This window comes from Anoplophora glabripennis, unplaced genomic scaffold (genome assembly GCF_000390285.2).
Source record: "Anoplophora glabripennis isolate ALB-LARVAE unplaced genomic scaffold, Agla_2.0 scaffold274, whole genome shotgun sequence".
NCBI classification, from domain to species: Eukaryota; Metazoa; Arthropoda; class Insecta; order Coleoptera; family Cerambycidae; genus Anoplophora; species Anoplophora glabripennis.
The window spans coordinates 492,271-514,893 of record NW_019416630.1 but is presented as its reverse complement, the minus strand read 5'-3'; the positions used below and the strand labels follow the sequence as shown (position 1 = coordinate 514,893).

The window sequence follows — 22,623 nt, the reverse complement described above, 5'->3', positions numbered from 1 at the left end:
GAACTGTTGTGAATGAGATCTAAATGATAATTATTATTTGATTTAGATGCAGGAAGACTAAGTACCTCATTATATTAATAAGGTAAGAAAATTTAAAAACAACTCCGTTACATAAATAAATACCTCGGTATATTGTTAAGTGACGAATATGAATTTTTTAAGGTTCTTTCGATTTTTCAACGACTAATACGATAAAAACGAGATGTTACACACAGTGGTAAGTTTGAGAATATTAAGATACAACACAAATAACACAGATGTTCTTGAAAATCGAAATGAAAACTCTTAGTAAAAGTTTCTCCAATAATATATTTTTTAAAGTCTTACAGATGTTGGTATACATATTTCTTTTCTGAGTCGAAAAGTTTGTCTAACAACTGCTGTACAATTTAAGTTTTTAAATTCACCACATCAAAATTTAATAAAAGTTTAATAAAAACGGAGATTGGGTTAGGTGGAACAGCAAATACTTACAGGGTGTTTCTTTAATGTTGAGAAAAACTTGAGAATTGATGCAATTGAGAAAAAAATCACCGCAGAAAATTAAGGGTCTTTTGTTTTAATTCATTTCCAAAAAGTCTGCTATCGGAGTTACACCCCCTAAAGGGGTAAGTTAAAGTTTGGTTTTTATTTTATTTCTCACAGTTGTTACTTAAAATAATAAATAATAATTTTAATAAAATTCATTCTAAAGATCTTAGAAGCCTTATCGGTATTTGTGCAAAAAATCGAAGATTGTGCTCTAGACATTCTTTCTTGCAACCGGTAAAAAGATACTTGTACACGCTGCATGTAAAAAGATAATTTTTAAAAATACTTCAAACTATTAGTGCCTAATAATGCGTGAGCAATCTTTCCAATAATTGTTGTAAGTTACCTTCGATATCGTTAAGTTCTTCCATTTACGGAGTAACTCTTTGAGAGTGCCTTATTTTATAAGCAGTATATTTTATAAAACTTTCGCTTTCACTAAGACACTGACGTAAATGACTAACCATTGTATGATACGGGGAATAACGCATAAACAATGTCGCACATTTCACTATTTGTTAATTCAATATTTTAAAGGCCGTAAGTTGTTCACGAAAACATCTATTGTATTGAACGACTTAAAAGATGTGCAATACCTAACAACTGTTGACAGTTTTTAAGAACAATTGTTTAGAAAACGAAAATAATGTGGTAAAAAAATAGTAAATTATTTAATTTTCATCAGTCTAAAATGAAAACTAAATTGTGCGCTACCTACTTTTAATGTATTTTTTGTAATACACATGTATTTTTTCTTTGCTAAAAAAAGTCAAAAATGACTAGAATTAACAGAATACAATAAAATATTAGGTGCTGCAATTTCCAACGCCTTCAGAGGATCGCAGATGATTAAAAGTATCGATGTAGGAAAGCTTTTGATGAGATAAAGTAACATCCCAAATTGCATTCTTCTACGTTTCTCCAACTGGAAGAAATAAAATTGAACAGAATTTTATCGTAACCCTTTAAAGAGGTGTAACTCCAATAACAGACGAATTTGGAAATAAGTTTATATAAAAGACCTCCTTACGTTTTGGCAGGGAATATCAATATTAAAGAAACCTGTGCAAAATCTCTTTTCATTTGCTTTCAATTATTTCCATCTAATTCCCGATTAAAACTAATTTATACTTTAGAAAATTTAGAAACAATCTTCAGGTAAATATTAAAACTGATCAATTATTCAATACTCAACTAGGAATATAGGAAATAATATAATTACGTCTTTACCAAGAGTTTTTCGAGGAGGTGGTATATTAAAAAATATTAATTTACACATATTATACTGTAATAACATTGAAATCTATTAAAACCCTGTTGGAGTGCTAGTTAATGAACTGATTCTTAAACAACTGAATTAACTAACGATATTTAACTATTTCAGAGAACAGTTTATTTGGATTACCCATATCCCATTAAGGCAGTTGATTATCCATACTATCCGTATTCGTATAGAACTTACAGGCCTCTTTCTCTATATTACGATTACTACTGGCCCTTGAGTAGCTTGAACCGCTACTACTGGCCTTACTATCCCTACTACAGATACCTGTATTATAAATACACCCTTCCCTCCGATAGATATTACTATTTGAAAGGCGTAAGTATAGTTTATAGGTTTCACGCCATAAGCAGTACCTTTCATATAACACCATCACACACCAAATATCACACTAATATAGAACTTTTTCTAACTATTTAGTTTATTAGGCCTACTTCACAATGTAACTGTAAGGTTATTCCAATGATATCTGAAGATAGTCCACTAAGCTGAAATGTTAGAAATATATTTTATTCTTTACTTATTTTAATAAGGTTTAAACCTATTTGTACATTACACAGAGTATTTTACTTAACGATAAATCTCCTACAACTTTCATACGGGTTGTCTGATTGATCATACTTGACATCCTGGAGCAAAAGGACATGGTTGAACTGATGAGAACAATTGCATTATTGTAAATACTGTATATTGTGTATTGCTTATTACTTTTCCAGATGCAATTCAAACGGAATAATTTTAATTTATTTGAATTGGAATGTCACAGTGACATCAGGTTTGATATGTCTATCTCTAGTTGTAACAGTTATGTCAAAGAGTGTGTTACTAGCATAAACCTTATAAACTACTACTACTACTAGGTCTATGGTTACTAGTGAAGTGAGTTACACTGAGAGAAATAAAACACTGTGCTTTTGACAAACTCTTTTGACTTTCACTTTACTAATAGAGATAGATCGATCATGAATTATGTTACTTCAATTGCAAGAAAGCACTCTATTTAAATAAATAAAGAGATACAATTTAAAAAATAAATAATCAAACAATCCGTTTAAAATAAATATGTGATAAAAAAACCAGTGCGCATAGCAATCGAGTACTATACACTAACAATATCAGTAAATACATTTGCCAGTATTCGAGTAGGGTTATACCTGGAATAACATTTATACCAAGTAAAGACAATGTCGTAGAAAGAAATATAACAATAAACGCAAACTTTTTACAATCTTGTGTGCTATTGACAATTTCAGTCCATAAACAGTAATTGGTTGAATTTTGAAACTCGGTATCTCACTTTAACCATAAGGTCAAAATAAAGACCTTCCAATTTAGCTCATATTTACTTAATATTGGCACATTTCTGTCATGAAAAGGCTCTGTAAAATAAAGCGTCACATTTGCATGCTGCAATTGGTATGATAATCGAAGTAAACTTAAAGGCTGATTTGGTTTCTCTATTTTAATCTAAGCACCTCCTGCGGTCATATGTAACTGTGGCAAACCCATTTTTTTCTTTAATTATGCGACACAACAAGTTTTGTGCACCAGAATTTTGCTTTCACTTAATGCTTTTATTATATATTAACATTTTAGCATTCCAAGAAGATATTGAAAATCATTCAAAAGAGAGAACGATAATCCCTTTTCTTTCATCTGTAATACTTAATTTCAAAATTGTGCATGATTTTGGCAGCGTCAATCTCAGCACACTTCTATCTGATTCTATAAATTAATTTTAATTAATTTATTTAAATGAATTTAAAATACATAATTTACAAAAATGTACAAATTTTTGTAAATTATATTATGTTTATTAAGAAAGGGATGATCCAAATTTATTTCCCAAGGTCATGTCTTGGAAATTGTAAGAATAAGTATATAATTATCAAAAATGAAAGAGGAAACCACATTCTAACAATTTCTAAGAATTTAGATTTGGGAATTCCACATCCTCCCAAACACCCATTTAAATTCATTTTATTTGCAGAAAATGATCTTTGTTAGAGAACCAATTAGCGGCCTTCTAGAATACAGACTGTACCCTACAGCGCCGTATCTTCGCCACAAAGTTTATAAGCCTTTAAGTTTATATTGCGATTATTACTACCCCATTAGGTCTTTGTACTGGAATTCTTCATACTGGCCGCTATACAGATCTGTCAGTGATTTTCGTAACGACTTGCCAAGTGAGAGAGGCACCCGTTTGCAGAAAGTAAGTATGTCTGGTTTAAATTTTTGATGGACAGCTTGCACTTAAAATTATAGCAAGCGTCGATTATGAAGAAGATGGGAAATAAACCAATTTATACTTGACCACACCTCAAATTTTGTTATTTATCTATTGTAAATAATTTAAGATAATTATAAATTCGATCCTAACATCATTTTTAGTTGCTAGCTAATTAATTAATTTCTATCATCAATCTGATTATACAGAGTGGCCAAATAAAAACGAAACAGCCATTTTCAGGAACTGCGTCAAGACTGTAAAAAACGCTCAGACCCGTCGATTTTAGATTAAAGGGGGACATTTTTTGCTGGTATTTTTGACTCCGCCACTTTCACCCCTAAGCAAGAGTAAGCATCACCTCAAAATATTTAAATGGCATTGGGGGTTGAGTAATATTTCTTTTGAAAGCTCTTACAATTCTCTTTACAACAGACTTTAAATTTTATAATTCCGCCCAATACTTATTAGGAATTTTGATTTTAAAGTTGAAACTTATGTACAAACAATTAGTAACGGTAAAAATGTCAGTCATTCGAGTTAAGTACGCCAATGGTATAAATTTAGTATTTCTTGCGTTACATTGGTTTTTGGCGATTTGTTATCACTTTCGTAAAAAAAAACACAATTGTAAAAAACAGAAATGAATGCTATACACACACAATGAACGTAAAATTAGTGGATTCCAAATTATTTTCTAGTATTATTTGGAAGCGTTGGTTGGTAGTTTATTTAATTGTGTTTTTGAAAATTAAACACTATGGTTTATTCCATTGCGGAAAGGGTAGATATCATTTCGCTTTACTTTATGAACAATAAATGTGCGAATAGAACAGCTCAGCTATTTAATGAACAACATCAAGATCGACATGTCAGGAGGAAGTATGTTCTAGAGTTAGTAAAAAAATTTCAAGAGACAGGGAACGTAGCCAATAAAAAACGAGAAATTGAAAAACCTATAGTTAATGAAGCTAGTGAAGTTGCAGTTTTGGGACAAGTTCATCTTGATCCTACATTAAGTACGAGGCAGCTGGCATCTGTGTCTGGGATCAATCGAACTAGCATACAAACCATTTTGAAGAAGAATAAATTCCATCCATACAAAATACATTTAGTCCAGGAACTTCATGAGGATGATTATGACCGCCGTTTGCAATTTTGCGAAATAATGAGTGAGCGAGCAGGGAACGATCCACAGTTCCTTTTTAACATCTGTTTTTCTGATGAATGCAGTTTTTTCTTGAACGGGACGGTAAATCGTCACAATTGCCGCTATTGGTCCGATTCAAACCCAAGAGTTTTTCACGAGGTGCATACACAGCAACCGGAAAAATTAAATGTATGGGCTGGAATTTTCGGTGACCGGCTGGTGGGTCCTTTTTTTCTACCTGGTAATTTGACTGGCCAAATGTATTTGCAATTACTGGAAGACGCTATTGACCCTGCCTTGACTGATATTATTGAAAATGTTCCAGAGTATGATGAAGATCATTTGATTTTTCAACAGGACGGTGCTCCTCCGCATTATGCGTTAATTGTCCGTCAGTATTTGGACCAACGTTTTCTACGGAATTGGATTGGGAGAAGAGGCAGCATTGAGTGGCCTCCACGATCACCGGATTTATCGCCCCTTGATTTCTTTTTGTGGGGATACCTAAAAAGTAAAATCTATAAAACACAGCCAGCGTCGCTGGAAGATTTGCGTCAAAGAATCGTCAACGAATGTCATCGAATCACTCCGGAAATGCTTCGGAATGTGCGCGAACGTTTCGAACAAAATCGTTATTTTTGCATGGAAGCGGGCGGTCATCAGTTTGAACATTTAATCAAGAAGTAAGTAAGCAACTAAACATAATTTAAATTTTAAAATGTAAATTTTTTCAAAGTATTGGGCGGAATTATAAAATTTAAAGTCTCTTGTAAAGAGAATTGTAAGAGCTTTCAAAAGAGATATTACTCAACCTCCACTGCTGGGTAATGCTCACCCTTGCTTAGGGGGTGAAAGTGGCGGAGTCAAAAAATATCAGCAAAGAATGTCCCCCTTTAATCTAAAATCGACGGGTCTGAGTATTTTTCTACAATCGTGACGCAGTTTCTGAAAATGGCTCTGTTCCGTGTTCATTTGGCCACCCTGTATGTATAGTAGTTGACAATTGGTTTGTCTCTTAAAAAAAAACATCAGCAACAAAGCGTTTGCTTGTATATAATATGATTTTACAGAGCCTTTAAGATACAGAGATCATCATGATGATTCACAATATGGCACTGAAGCATGAAATTGTGCTGAATTGTTGAAAAACAATATTTATCTTTACAAGAAATTTCTAGCAGGCTTGAAACTGTCATGACAAAATGGTATCTACAAAAATATTTGTCAGCTAATTTAACATTAACAGTTTTTATCATAACATCTCATTAACATGGGATCTAGAGAGAAAAAAAAACAAAATAGCAAGAAAATTATACTTTTAATGAAGTAGAAGCCTAAAAATAACTCAAAATATCATGTAGTACTAAAAATTGAATTCCTGTTTAATTTTACCAATCTCTGTTAATAAAAGGAAATCTTGAAGCTCGAGGCTCCCGGCTTCCTTAAAGACATGTCTCGTCCTTTTTAATTAACTATTACGATAATAATTAATTTTTTTCCATTACAGTTTTTTAACAGGATAAGATATCATCTGAATAATATCTGAGCGTAATAAATTTTGCCAGACAAACTTTTTTACTAATGTTGTGATAAATAAGAAAAAGGAAGGACTTTGGAAATGACTGGGGATAAAAAAATCTAATAATTAAGCTTAGGCCCGACTACATCAGCATTATTTAAATATGCGCTTCTTTAAGTGATCTAAACAGTAATTTAGGGTTTAAAACATTTTCTTTGAAGATCTCTAGTACATTTCCTTAGATTTTTAAAAGTAGTGCTTAAAACATATAAATATTAGTTTTTTATTTCAGCCTAGCTTAACATGTAAGTAATAGTAGTGCAAACGGCCATTCATGTTTGTAAGTTGTCTTGTTATGTATTTTAAGTTATTGAATTTAAATAACCTTAACCAAATTCAGAGAAAGATAATGTCTTTGACAGTGCGATGGGAATAGTGAATATTTAATTTTCTAAAACAAAAATAATTATTGCAGGCTTTTAAGAGAAAGGACGTTGATAAATTGACTTTTCAGAAATTAATGGCACAAAATTAGATTTCTATAGAACTCTGGCAAATTAAATTTATGAGATTTAAAGGTCTGGTAACTAATTTTACAATTTATACAGGGTGATTCATTAACAATGGGAAAGTGGAAAGCTGAAGATACTACACGTGAAATGGTGACCATTGGCGCAAACATGCCTTATCCGAAAGTTGATAGTTTCGGAAATACAGGGTGTTGAAAGTTAAAATTTTAAATCGTTTTTTTGCGATTATTCTGAAAATATGTAGGTTAGGAACTTGAAAATTTGTGAAACTATATTTTTTAGGCGACGAATAAGATGCGTGTTGTAATTTCAGCATTGCTCATAGAGGGCGCCACTTATGACCAATTTTACCGAAAATTTAGTTAATAACTTTTTACCCTGTATGTCTAACATGAAACTTGATTCAAAACCTGAAAGAGCAATCATTTTTCCATTAATTATGTATTCTTGTTTCATTTCGGTATCTCGATCCGTTTTCGAGAAAAATCGATTTAACGAACACTATGTTTTGATAATACGAGAAATTAAAAGCGAAACAAACCAAGTGTTTCTTCGTGTTATTACAACAATTAACAATAAAACAAATAAAATACGTAATTATGATTTAAAGTAATTGTTCGAAGAATCCACCGTTGACACTGATACACTTTACACGTTTTCTGAGAGATCTTCGAGTTTGAAACAACATATTGGGATTGCGTCTGACTTCGTTGGCAGCGATTTGTATTCTTTGCCACAACTCTTCACACGAGCCAATAGATTCTTTGTAAACTATATCTTTCATTCGAGACCAAATAGAAAAATCAAGAGGATTGAAGTCCGGACTTCTGGATGGCCAAGCAAAAATGCTTACATGGCCAATCCAGCGATTTGGAAAAACTGCATCTAAATATGCACGCACTGGCCAAGAAAAATGCGGTGGAGCTCCGTCGTGCATGAACCACATGTCTCTTCTTAAATAAAGTGGAACTTCTTCAAGCCGTGGAAGCATTTTTACTTGGCCACCCAGAAGTCCGGACTTCAATCCTCTTCATTTTTCTATTTGGAAGAATCTATTGGTTCGTGTGAAGAGTTGTGGCAAAGAATACAAATCGCTGCCAACGAAGTCAAACGCAATCCCAATATGTTGTTTCAAACTCGAAGATCTCTCAGAAAACGTTGTGTAAAGTGTGTAAATGTCAACGGTGGATTCTTCGAACACTGACTTTAAATCATTATTACGAATTTCATTTGTTTTATTGTTAATTGTTGTAATAACACGAAGAAACACTTGGTTTGTTTCGCTTTTAATTTCTCGTATTATCAAAATATAGTGTTCGTTAAATCGATTTTTCTCGAAAACGGATCGAGATACCGAAATGAAACAAGAATACACAATTAATGGAAAAATTATTGCTTTTTCAGGTTTTGAATCAAGTTTCATGTTAGACATACAGGGTAAAAAGTTATTAACTAAATTTTCGGTAAAATTGGTCGTAAGTGGCGCCCTCTATGAGCAATGCTGAAATTACACGCATCTTATTCGTCGCCTAAAAAAACATAGTTTCACAAATTTTTAAGTTCCTAACCTACATATTTTCAGAATAATCGCAAAAAAAACGATTTAAAATTTTAACTTTCAAACCCTGTATTTCCGAAACTATCAACTTTCGGATAAGGCATATTTGCGCCAATGGTCACCATTTCACGTGTAGTATCTTCAGCTTTCGATTTTCCCATTGTTAATGAATCACCCTGTATACTTACAGTCGAAATTCCTGGCAGATGTTTAGGGAAACCGAGTATACGTATATTATACCTATATTATGCAAATTTGCTTTGGTTGAAGTAATTTAATATTTGAATTGTATAAATAATGTACCTATCTATGTGCATTTAAGGTATAATGCTGTGAAGTTATGGCAGCAGCTATTCAGATACTTTTAGTGAATGTTATCAGTGTCTATATATGTTAACTCATTTCCCTAGTTTTGCCTGCAAAATATCTTCAGATAATATATCCATATTACTTTATTAACAAGTATGTATGCTGCGGTTATAGCCTTCACATATATCATCAATTAATTAAATATTATAGTGAGAAAAATATGTGGGTCCTCATAACCTTACAATTAACGAAAAACAAATTGGTACAAATTCTGGATTAATAATAGAATTTTTTCACTTTCACATTCAGAAAATCCACGCAATATCCATCTCTATTTACATGGCGGTCTTCTTCATTATCATAATAACAATAAAGTCAACATTAAAGTGCATATTAATACGACTAATTAAACACACATCGGCATTTTCATTATTAGAGTAAATAACAAATTAACATGAAAATTCATGTCATATTAATACGCCTATAATTAAATAAAATATTTGTAGATGCTGTGACTTAAGTATGTTTAAAAATGCAAAGGTGGTGACCCTCAGTTATAAAGAAAAAATCTAATTCACAAATATCCAAAAATGTTTAATTCGGTATAAGATGTTAAAATTTCTAAAGTTGTTTCTTATGTACATTTTGATCAGAGGAATTACATATATTTTAATAAAATAATTTTTTTTCCTAAAAAGTGAATTAGGGAAATCAAATTTATCAGGAAACTATTACCTTATGTGTAATTTTACTTTATTTTGTTACTGTACAAGGTAATTTTACAATGATCATAACTTTATAATACAATTTTTATTAGTTATAGTTTCTTTTTCTTAAAATTAGCTATAAACAAGAAAAATGGTGGAAGTTGGCATAGTTATTTAACTAAAGTAAAGAGCGATTAAGGTTGTATAAAATTAAGTTTTTAAAGAACAAATGTTTTTTATGTTTTATTATTAATTAGTAATTCATAAATAAATAATGCAGTAAGGGAAGTTTTCGTTTAATTACGGTCTATAGGATTTTTGTTGTTATACGTAATTGTCATCTGAAAAAAATAAAAGCCATCAATTTGCTAAGGGGTAATGCTTAAAAAAATAGTAATAATTTATTTTCCAAATAATCTAGTAAGTTTATTCTAGATTTATTAAATTGCTGGTAAAAATTGCTCGTTATCCAAAAATAACAAAAGACATCTTTTTTCTTGAAGATTAATAAGAAATCAAATATATTCATGGAATTCCTTAAAATATTCAACGTTAAACTTCTGCCAATTTTAGTGCCACTATCACCCTGTAACTCCACTGGTGGTTAGACATAATTGTCCAAAAATTCAGATATTTTTTTTACCTTTTCTTGTAACTAGCTTAGTTTCGTTAGTATACGTCTGACATTTTCAAAGATATTTACGGAAATGTTACGTTTTCAAAACGTAAGTTGTTTAGGTCATACTCGTGCGAACTTTTCCTTTTAACATATGTCAATTAATCACCTTCTGTAATTGTTTTGCATACTTCAGTTATACCTATTATACATCTGGATAAAATTGTACCATTTGAATTTATACAAATATTAAAAATTCAGTTTAAATTTTACATAGATCAAACTCTAATGACATCATATTTGATTTGTAATTAAAAGATCGGTCATGATTTCTATTGGTACAATTTTCAGGAAATATCAAACTATTTCCATATTATGTGCGAATATCATTAAAATTTTACACAAGCAAACAAAATCCAATAGTAATTTTTAATTCTAAAACGATCATCAAAGATTAGTTTTCTTCGAATTTTATGAAAAAAAATTATATTTTGGAACAATTCTGAAAGTGTGTTACAATGTCGCCACTACACCCTGCATTTAGCATTATTTAACTTTCATTTCATTTAATTTCCTGCATTCATGCCACAATTAATTACACAGGCATACAAAAAGTTATCTATTTGTATTTTAACCTCCAGAAACAGAATCTGCCATGGGAAATGCTCCATCATCTTCATTTTTTTTTAATTGCCACACACCCTGAAACTTACAGAGCTCCCTGCATTCAGTAGGTTCCTTTATAGATATAGCTTTAGAGACGAGTCAACGCATCATACTCGTGGAGCTCATTCTATTGGATTGGATTTTCAAGGGCTCGACCAACCCTTGCAACCCTTCAGTTTCGGGTGAACACCAAGAAACCGCTTCTACAACATAAAAAGCAGCTATTCATGTCACAAACTCAAATCACGAATTTACATCCCGGAGACAAAGAGTTTACAAACATAAATTCCTAGCCTACTAACACTACACATAGTACGATACCTTCACCTAATACTGCAGATACTCGACGTACAAATATGATTATACAATGAAGAGATATACGTACGGAAAGAAAAAAGAAACAAAAATCTTCAGCAGGGGTCATTTGAAGATTCAGTAGACATTACAAAAGAATTTATCTGTGCATTGCGTGGGTAAATTGTACGCATGTAGTATGTGGGTCTATGGAATTTAGGTCCATGATCAAGTAAGTTAGCTTTATTTACTTGCCTGCAATGTAGGATGTGTAGATATCGCTGTCTTCGGACTGTCATCTGGTGGTTTGAATTTGTGACTTAAATCCGCTGAATATAGAATACTAACTTAGTTTTAGATTTTAATGATGACCAGGAGCTGAAGGGTTACAAAAGTTGATTGAGTCTTTGTAAACTCAAAAAATTCAATGTGCCTTGAAGACAAACCTACTAAAGCAGAGTTTTTGATTTGGGGTGGTTATCGGTGGTTAAAAAAAATGAAGGGTTAAGAAATGTTTTCAAAGGCAGATTCGCTTTCTGAGAGTTAAAATACATATGGTGGTATTGCTTTTGTGTGCCTACGTTATTTTCGTCTACTAGATTCGCATCACTAATAAATTCCTTTTTACAGATATTCAATAACGAGACAAGCCTTATTCGCGCGCAAACGGCGTCTCTCCTGAGACGGATTCACGATCCCGTGCCCCGCGTTCCGAGGTTCAGCTGGCCCCTTTCAGTGACATCGAAGTAAGTACTCCTAGTTTTTAGACATTAATTATTACTTGGGAGAAAAGAAATTTATTTTCCGTGTAGCAAAACATTGATTCTGCCTGGAAGATAGATTTCAATATAATTATCGAAAGATAAGAGAGATAGATAATCTCTCATTTCTCAAATTGGTACGACTTTAATAGAAAAATTGTTTGCCCTGCTTAACAGGCTAAACATTTTAAATTTTAGTGTTTATTAATTTGTTCGTTGACTTAAGATGAAATCATAAGGATAATTATCTACAAATTATTTTAATAGCGATATGCATTTATATGCCTTAAGAGAAATCCATTTTTAACTCATTTTGATTTCTTCTTAGAAACAAATGATGTTAACATCAGTTGCTGCCAATTTTGATTTTTCTTTGGGGAAATAGACAAAAATTTAACATTTCAGTAACTCCATTTATCGAGAAAAATTGGTGGATGAAAATCGCATCACGATATTTTGATTCATTTATGAGAAAACGATTAATACTTTTAGTTCTTTTCTGACGACGAATAACTTTTTGATTTGTACAAAGAGGTTTCTTATTCATTTTTTTTTTGCATCTGGTGACGTGCGCAATATTTTTCTATAATTTTCCAATTATAATCCAACCTTATACACTCTAAGAAAAATTGGACTTATTTTCACTCAATTCAGTCAATAATGTATTTATATAATTTCTGTCCACACCTGATTGAGTGAAATTTTCATATATTAGTACCTATGAGTACAACTAAAATTTTATGAATCTATCAGTTTTAGTTCAAATATTATCAATATTGTGTAAAACTATCAATATGGACAATATTGACTGAAAATGTACTCAATAATTTCACACAATGAGACCGATTTATTTACAGTGTTTCTTTGGTTCCTTTTTAAATTGCAGGTGATATTTTTTAATTACGAAAATTTTGAAAATTGAAAGATATGTAGAAGTTCATGTTTAAATATGAAGAGGTTATAGAAATCTCAGAAATAAAAAAGTTAATCGACACCAGAACTCCAAAAAAAAAAAATATACAATAACTTTTTACTAACCCAAGAGGAAACAACTATAACTAACCACATCCAAAGCCAAAATTGACCGTTCTTCTTCGACAATAGACCTTTTTAGAGTGACGTCACATATTTAGGCAACCCGCAACAAATTGACATAGTTGAAATTGTAGAGACCGAATCTGACCATTGTGTACTATTTATATAGATACTATAAAAATAAACAACTTAAAATTAGAATAACTAATACGTGTTTCGTAAAATAGACACACTAATGTGCTTAAAACTTACAAAAAACGAAAATTCCTAAATTTAAATAAAGTAAAAATTTAACATTAGCCGTGTTATTCCTAATGCTCATGCTTGGAAAGAATAGCCTCATACGCAGGTGAGATCTTGTTGATATGTTATCGCTGTCATCATTAGCGTATTTTCTCTTATTTTGTTTAATCTTGGCATTTTATATTTTTACTTATTATTTTTATTGTCATTCTTGGTGTTGTACTGTGTCAGTGTGTTTATCGAGTGTTTTTTTCTTCTAGTGGTTTATTATAGACGTACTCTTAACCACAACCAAACTTTTCCTGGATCCTGTTGCGAGGCTAGTTCGCTTACATGAAATTATGAAATGCGCGTGCTCAGTAACATTGATGTAATTTTAATTTATTAATTACTATAAAAAGTCAATATGTTAAATATATAAATTCTATAATTCTATTAGTTTGTCACTTGGGGTTTGAAACTTCTTAAATATTTCTGATATTGCCAGAATCTCGCGATATTTAAGATCATGACAAAGAAACCATTTTTTGGTACATAAGGTCGAAAATCAATTTAGAAAAAATATTGAGAAATTCTTCATGACAATATGCACTATGGGATTGCCTATTATTTGACGTATGTGACGTCACTACTAAAAAGGTCTATTAACCACAAAATAGCATATTATTGAGATGAATCATCAGTAGTATCGAAAAATGAAGAATAATCGCACCGTAATTTTTTATCCAAATCACTGAAATTATTGTAACGAATAGCGTCAATGAAAAATTAATCCTTCTGCGGAATATCGATAATACGGTTGACTTTTAAACGACACGTGGAAAGCAATCTAGGGTTCGCCTCTTTCGTACGGAAAATGAAGAGACGTGGAAAATTGCCTTTAAGAATCCATTTATAATATTTTTATTGGCTTCTCTTTGAATATCAAATTTCTAAATTAAAAAGCTTTTTAAACGAGTATGAAATATAGATATGTTCGAGAAATTTCAAATCCTTCAAATAAATTTAATTTACGTATTTGATTTTTTGTGGAAGAGAAGCTGTATGGTATTGAGCATTTATATAGATAAATATGAAGTGAAATTTTAAATGAAATAACATTAATTCCAAGACATGTCATACCAATGAAAACCAGACTTACTCTGTAATTTTATGTAGAGTTGGTTTTTCGTTGAACTAAGTCAATTTTTTTCTCATCAGTATGCATTTTGACATCAAATATCAAGTCGTTACCCCCACCATAAATTTTATATAGGTAGATAGTTAAAGGATGCATCATTCAAAAGGCTTGTTTTCACCCTCGATGTCTTTTTTTTAACAATTTAGTAGTTTTTCAGAGGTAGCTGATTTTTTTAATGTGAAACTAGAATAAAAATATATATATTTAATTCCCCATTTAGGCAAAGTAAAATGAAACAAAATTTTTTAAAACAACTTTAACTATTCATTATCGGTATCTGCTCTGTAAAAAAATTATTAAATAATACTTCAACAAAAATTCTACGCATTTTTATTTAAAAAAATTTAATGTAGTAATTAAAAAAGTAAGTAATAAGTAATAATAAATATTTTTTTTTGTTAACATGTGTTGAGTAAAAATTTTTATGATTTTTTATATAAAAAAACTATACTATATAAGGAAAAGTTGGGGTACGGGGGTCAATAAGTATTATGACGTTCCCCCCTTCACGCAACGATTTTTTTACCAAAATTATACGAAAGACATGACAACATAAGGTAAAAGTCTGTGGCAAAATTTCATTTGAATGTCTTAAAAAACAAAAGAAATTTTTTTAATTAAATTTTTACATCCTGTATCTTGAAAAATAAGAATAGGTTAAGGGACGTTCCATTATTTTCACTAAAATAATCTGTGGTTAACGGCTTGACTTTTTGAAACATCCTATATATTGTTGCCGTCACATGTTACCATGTGAGACATTGAGATGATAGGTGGATGCATAATAAATACAATTATATAATAATCTGTAAAAACACTTTGACAGCGACTCTAAAATAATGGGCTTTCCTTAAGCCTGCTGATTAGACGGTAAACTTTTTGTCAATTGAAGAAAAATACCATATACGTGAGTACGCGAAATAAACTAAATAAGAAATTTGAGAAGAAGAAAGAATTTACTGGAAAATAAAGAATATATGAGTATATTTGTATTTTAAAGGTACAACATAGACAAATTATTATTTTTAGACAAGAATAATAATAATTAAATCTTGTAGTGCTTAGTTGTGAATCTAATTAAATAATTTATCACACTGAAAAGGAAAAGAAATTAAGTTTATACTTAAAATTTATAAAATTTTTAAATAATAATTATCTCATGTAGCTAAAAAGGTTGATTTTGTAAACTTATTTTTGTCTAATCAGGAATATTTCACATTGAGAAAGTAGATAACTGTGATTTCATTATAAATACTGTTAAGTCTAAATAAATCAATAATCAAAAATTCAGTAAACGACTTTTTGTATTTTATACGTAAAAGGAAAATACCTTTAAAACAGTATTCAGCTGTATTCAAATGGAAAATATTAAATCGCGACACTAATTTTGTTATTAAAATTTTTTTTAAGGATAAAACACGCAAATATGTTGCAAAATATTAAGGTTAACCTTCAATTTGTCATTAGATGTTATTAATTTGTGTTTGCAGGGATGTAACATTATAGAGTAAACTGATTTTGACATGATAGAATTGAATTAGAGCGTATATAGATCTACGACTAGATTTTTTGTATATTATAACAAGAAAAAACTTAACTTGACCTAACTTAACTTTATGTTACATATTATAAAAAAAACATAACCTGATCTAAGCTAACTTTATGATCTAACCTAACTTCTATCTGTTTATGTAAAGTTAAGTTAGGTTAGGTTAAGTTTCTCTTTGAATGTGTTTACCTAATCCAACATTATGCATACATCTGAAAGGTAGGGTTCTTCTTTGTATGTGTTACATAAAAAAAACTAAATCTAACCTAACTTTGTGTAGGTGTATACAGTCCAATTAGTAAGTTTCCCAAAAGTTTTGTTTCGCAAATTTCATTTTTTATTAGAAACCTGAATTTACTACTACTTTTTTATATCAAATCTAAATTAAAAGTTAAATATGTATATCCCAAGGTGCGATTCTAAACTATGAATAACGCGAGTTTTGTCAAAATATTGATTTAGCAAAAAGCTTTTCACTAAATGTTTACCTATTTTTTATATATTTTTAAGTAATGTGATTTAATTGTTCTCTTCAGAGTAAAATATACTATAAAATGTCACAAGTAAATAATTACGAATAATATCAGAATGCATTTAAAGATGAGTAAAAAATAAGTTTTATGTTTGTCAGTTTTCGAAAAATTGTTACGTTGTTTTAGAAAAAATTAAAAAAAACTGTCAGGAAAATTATAAAGAAATAAAAAGCTTTAAATTAATTATCCCATCATTCAATAATACAATGTCTTCTGACATGAACAAGTTTTAAATATATCTGAATTATTGCATTTAGGAATAAAAGGCGTTTATTTTTTTATAATAATTTGTCCTGTTCAAGAATTACATATTGTTTATTTGAATTTCTGAAGAAACAGATTTAGATTTGATTTTCAAAAATAAAGCATGATATGAATATTGTGTACACGATAAAAATATCCACTTTTCAAATGATTGATTCAAATTTGCATTTAAATTTTTTTGAATTGTTGGTTAGGATTGTACTACATCGTCTCATTTGTGTCAAAATTTATTCTCGTTAAAATAAATAAATAAAAACTGATCAGGTACATTTTAAAAAATTTACTATGTTTTGCACATCGAACTCACATGATAATAAGTGACGATGATATACAGACTCCTCATAAATGATTGCATGTCACGTGATCGCCGAGTTTAGGAAACCAACATCACACGGCTGATTCAATCAACTGAAAGTTCCTAAATCTTAGCGTCACCAATATAACGATTCGTTTACAATCAACAATGACAAACCGTTATGTCTACACTCGAGATAATGCGATCGCTGATTGTTGAAATAAAATCTCGTGAAAAATTACATCGATTACCAGCCGGTGAAACAGAATGTTGTGTTTTAATGTAATTTTAATATATTGCCAACTTTGAGGAAATAAAATTATTATTCCGAACAAAATTACTTGTCGAGCGGCTTGTAATCATTTATGAAGACTCCGTATTTTATGTCCTTAGAACTATTAATCGTAACAAAATTCCGAATATTCTTCCATAATCTGACAATCGCCGTCCAGTTACGTCAGCTGCTAACGCCTTTTGCTACAAAAGAAGGCTTCAGTCTAGCAGCGCCATGTACCTAGTTAGTTCACACTGATTACATAATCTAATTTACATAAAATGTGTTACGCTATCTTATACCAGACTGAAGTACATATTTAATAAATGCACAGAAATTATGGCATGTAAATTTCGCGAACCCGTAAATTTCAACTTCAACTAGTCCTACGCCGCCATCGGCGGGCGGCGGCGTAACGTAGTTAACATTCTAGTTTTGCATACTAGTTTTGCATACTAATGGTTTCTAGGAGTGGATATTATTGCTTGCAACTGTTTGCAGATGTGAAATGTATCATTTCATATCATAGAAACATAATAATTTTGTGAAAACAGAGTCTTTTTAGTTTACATTATATTTTCCTGACATTCCTACTCGTTAATAGGGTGTTATAAGAATAAGAAAGAAACATGTCGTGAGCTCCCAGTAGATACATATATTCCATTTATTTTGCATTGATAAAGACATACACGTCGGATAGGAAATTTGCTCATCTTATACAATAGTTTTCTACCTGTACATAATGTACCCTGTTTAGGGTGTAACTAACATAAGGATAATAATAAAATAGAATGCTAGGTCCAAATAAATAAAATATCGTCAAAATGACAGATCATTTTCAATAAGATTATGTTTGATACTTCGCGTTTTGCGTTATTACTAAAATAGCTTTTACTGGCCTTCAAATTGATAAAATATTATAGAGATACTCAGAATATTTGAAGAAATTATCATAAGATATCATAAGACGTATTCTAAAAACGGAATACACGCAAGCAAAATTGATTGGTTAAAAATTTAAGAATTTCCTTGATAAAAACCAGTACAATGCCGTAGGCATCTCATCTAATCAAGAAATAAAAAAACATTTTTCACTTTATTGTTCCATTCTTTTATCTAAAATTAAAAGTAAATTACTCATATCTCATGCCCCGCTAATAAGGAAAAATAAACAAATTTTCTTAATATTCACGCAAAGATTTGGTGATCTCTGATAAATGTGTAAATGACAATTTTTTTTAACGAAAACATGATCTTATGATGGTAGGCACAGGCTGTGACAAAGTTGATTTATCGCTAGAAGTTGTATTTTTTTAAATGGAACACCCTGCATTTGAGTGGATATTTATATTTTACATGGAATTATGCAACTTTTTCGTAATAGGTACTATGTGTCTATGAGTCAAAAATCAGCCTTTTCCGAGATATTAATATTTTAATATAAAAAATGACATTTTCGGCGTTCGGCGACTTGATCGTTGCTGATATCCTCGTTTTTTGAGATACAATCTAAGCAATCGTGACACATATTATACTAGGTTCACCGTAAATTCTGAAGGGTCACTGTTTATAAATGTCATACAGGGTGTTCACAAAATCGTAACAAATGTTATCTTTTTCAAAGTAAACTCTGTACTTTTTAACGGAATGTGATAGATCTCAAAATCTACAACTTTCGTAATAGGTGTTATATATAAATTCCTCATATTTTACGATATTTTTCGCAATTTCTTTATATTTCATTTTTTACGTAGCGTCGACGTACTAGAGCTAAAGAGTTGAAACAAAGAAGCATTGCTTAAAATGTATCTTTAATTTTTGCAGAAAAGAGCAATGATTCTAAATTATGCAGATTTCTTATTCTCATTGAATTTTTAGTGAAAGAGACCTTTTATATATAAAAGATATATTTATTGATAAAACAAAGTTTTATTAAGTGTTACAATAGATGTTCAAAAATATTGCCTCTTTCTCAAATACACAAGTTAATTTGGCGAAAAATATCAATATGAACGTCATGTACCATTTCTGGTGTAATATCAAGCTTGTCTTATTCTATTTATCATATCCCTCTATACATATACCCTGTATTTTACAAATCCCACAAAGAAAGTTAAGCGGTGTAAGGTCATATGATATAGGAGGCCATGACAGTGGCCCACCTCGACCAATATATTAGGATTCTTTACTTGAGAAATTCATTACGAACAAAAGAACAAAACCATACAAACAATATTGATTAGTTAAGAATAACTATTTGAATAATAGAAAAACGCTACTAAAACAGTCAAAGCTAATGACAGGAAAAACAATTGATAGTTACAAACATTTCTTTTGTTTCACTGCCATATCAATGCCTCTATAGAATATTTTCATAAAAAATAAAGAAATTGCTAAAAATATCGGAAAATATGAGGAACTGATATATGTATAACACCTATTATGAAAATTGTACATTTTGAGAAGGTCTTTCACATCCAGTTCAGGATAACTTTGGCACGATTTTGTGAAAATTCTGTATGACATTTATACAGTGAACACTTCAGAATTTACGGTGAACCTAGTACAATATGTGTGACGACTTCTTAGATTGTATCTACACGAGTATATCAGCAACGATCAAGTGTAACGCAGAAAATGGCATTTTTATACTAAATATTTTTGACACATAGACACATAGTACGTATTACGAAAAAATTGCATAATTCCATGTAAAATATAAATATCCACTCAAATTTAAAAAAATATATCTTCGGTGAGCTTTCCGAAAACGAATCACCTCGTATAAGTCAAATTATTTTTAAAATGTGCATTTCTTGTCCCCCTACACGAACCTATTTTGTAATGTTTTGCCTCAATTATATTCTAGCGATAAATTAACTTTGTCACAGCATTAACTCACCGTGTATAGAGTTAAGGCTATAGTGTAAAAAATTAACCAAAACACTTCGAATACCTACTTTACTCCGAAAAAATAATGAAATACCTATGCATTATTGGAAACATTGGAAACATATTACGTATTAAAGACAATAAAATTATCCCTTAAAGCTATTATACTCCAGTCGGCAGAGGCCGAAAAGTTACTGTTGGTGACATTTTATTGATAAACCGGAAATAACTACACAAGAATACTTTAAATGATGAGTACAATAACAGGCTAATTTGCTGACAGAGTATTTTATCAGGAAAAAAGTTATTAACAATTTAATCGTGAAAAAAATTTTTTTTAGTAGTTTTCTTTAAATAATTCAGCGGGATGACTTTGTACGAAAAAATACTTAGGACATGATTTTGTTCGTAATAAAAATAGCTACAAAATGGTGGTGGTCCTATTACGACATTTGAAATAACAAAGCCGTGAGATTGAAAAAACTATATAAAACTCCAATTTCTTTAAGTTGCTGTAAAAATGTCAATTATAAACAAAAAGTGATAAAACTTTCGAAAACTATAGTTCAATATATATACAATAATGACGCTAAAGCCGAAAATCAGGAGAGCAAAACTTTTTGTTCTATAAGTTTTTATACATCCATCGGCATCTGAAACTCGAAACTTTGCCAAATTTGTTTGAAGTTTTGCTGACACTTGAAATTTGGTATACACATAGTGTAAATATGCAGAAACCAAAAGCAATTTGCAAAATTCAAGTATCTTCATTTTTGCAGTTTTGGTCAGGTTTTATATGTCACCCTAGTTTTATACGTCACCGTTTTTTTTAATTTTTGGAAAAATATATATGTATATTTATAAAATATTCCATCACGGTAGGTTAAGCAGCACAATTACCTACAATTAAAAAAAAAAATATTTTCATCGTTTAGATCCTAAGCTACTTAACATTTTGCGCCTGTTAGCCGTAGTCGTACATTATTCAACATATCAACATAAAACAGAAACGTACGTGTGGGGTAAACCGCTCTTCGGCGCTTGTATACTATTAGAAATATACAACAGTAAATTTAAACAATTATTGTTTACTAAAGGTTAAAGGTTTACCCCACACGTACGTTTTTGTTTTATGTTGATATGTTGAATAATGTACGAGTATGGCTAACAGGCCCAAAATGTTAAGTAGCTTAGGATCTAAACGATGAAAATATATATTTTTAAATTGTAAGTAATTGTGCTGGTTAATCTACCGTAATGGAATATTTTATAAATATACATAAATATACGTCGATAAATTAAAAAAACGGTGACGTATAAAACTAGGATGACGTATAAAACCTTACCAAAACTGCAAAAATGAAGATACTTGAATTTTGCAAATTGTTTTTGGTTTCTGCATATTTACACTATGTGTGTACCAACGCACAATAGGCCTAATTAGGCCGCAGTGCTATGGGACTTTTTAAAGGACCAACCACTAGATGAAGATGAAGATGAAGATGTGTGTACCAAATTTCAAGTTTTAGCAAAGCTTCGAACAAATTTGGCAAAGTTTCGAGTTTCAGATGACGATGAATGTATAACGCCTCATAGAACAAAAAGTTTTGCTTTCCTGATTTTCGCATTTAGCGTCATTATTGTATATATATTGAACTATAGTTTTCGAAAGTTTTATCACTTTTTATTTATAATTGACATGTTTACAGCAGCTTAAAAAAATTGACGTTTTATACCGTTTCTTCAATCTCACGGCTTTGTTATTGTAAGTTTCGTAATCGAACCACCGCCATTTTGTAGCTATTTTTATTACGAATAAAATCATGTCCTAAGCATTTTTTCGTACAGTCATCCCGCTGAGTTATTCAAAGAAAACTACTAAAAAAAAATTTTTTTTCACGATTAAATTTAAATAAAAAATTAAAATATAATTTAAACTTTTTTTCCTGATAAAATACTTTGTCAGCAAATTAGCCTGTTATTGTACTCATCATTTAAAGTAGACCTGTGCAGTTATTTCCGGGTTATCAAGGTTTGACACAGGCCGAACCTCTACGAACTGGACTATTAAGAAACCTTAGATAAGATGAAACGACGGTAATGTTTATTCTAATAACATTGACTACACAAAGTGATTTCTGAGATCTATCCGCCACACGTTTTCACATCTTATGTAAATTCAAGGGTTTATCTAATCAATAAAAA

The 22,623-nt window shown here is 30.5% G+C and overlaps 1 protein-coding gene across 3 annotated transcripts in view; it reads left to right on the top strand.

Moving 5' to 3' along the window:
• Positions 1–22,623, top strand: part of LOC108908810 — a 158,934-nt gene that overhangs the window by 121,111 nt on the left and 15,200 nt on the right. For 2 of the 3 annotated variants that reach the window (XM_018712952.1, XM_018712951.1), the window contains exons 5-6: positions 1,916–2,131; positions 12,023–12,138. In XM_018712952.1, the coding sequence (XP_018568468.1) occupies positions 1,916–2,131; positions 12,023–12,138 (332 nt within the window). Of the gene's footprint in view, positions 1–1,915; positions 2,132–3,803; positions 4,029–12,022; positions 12,139–22,623 lie in introns of all 3 variants that reach the window. The other variant, XM_018712953.1, reaches the window with a different exon arrangement.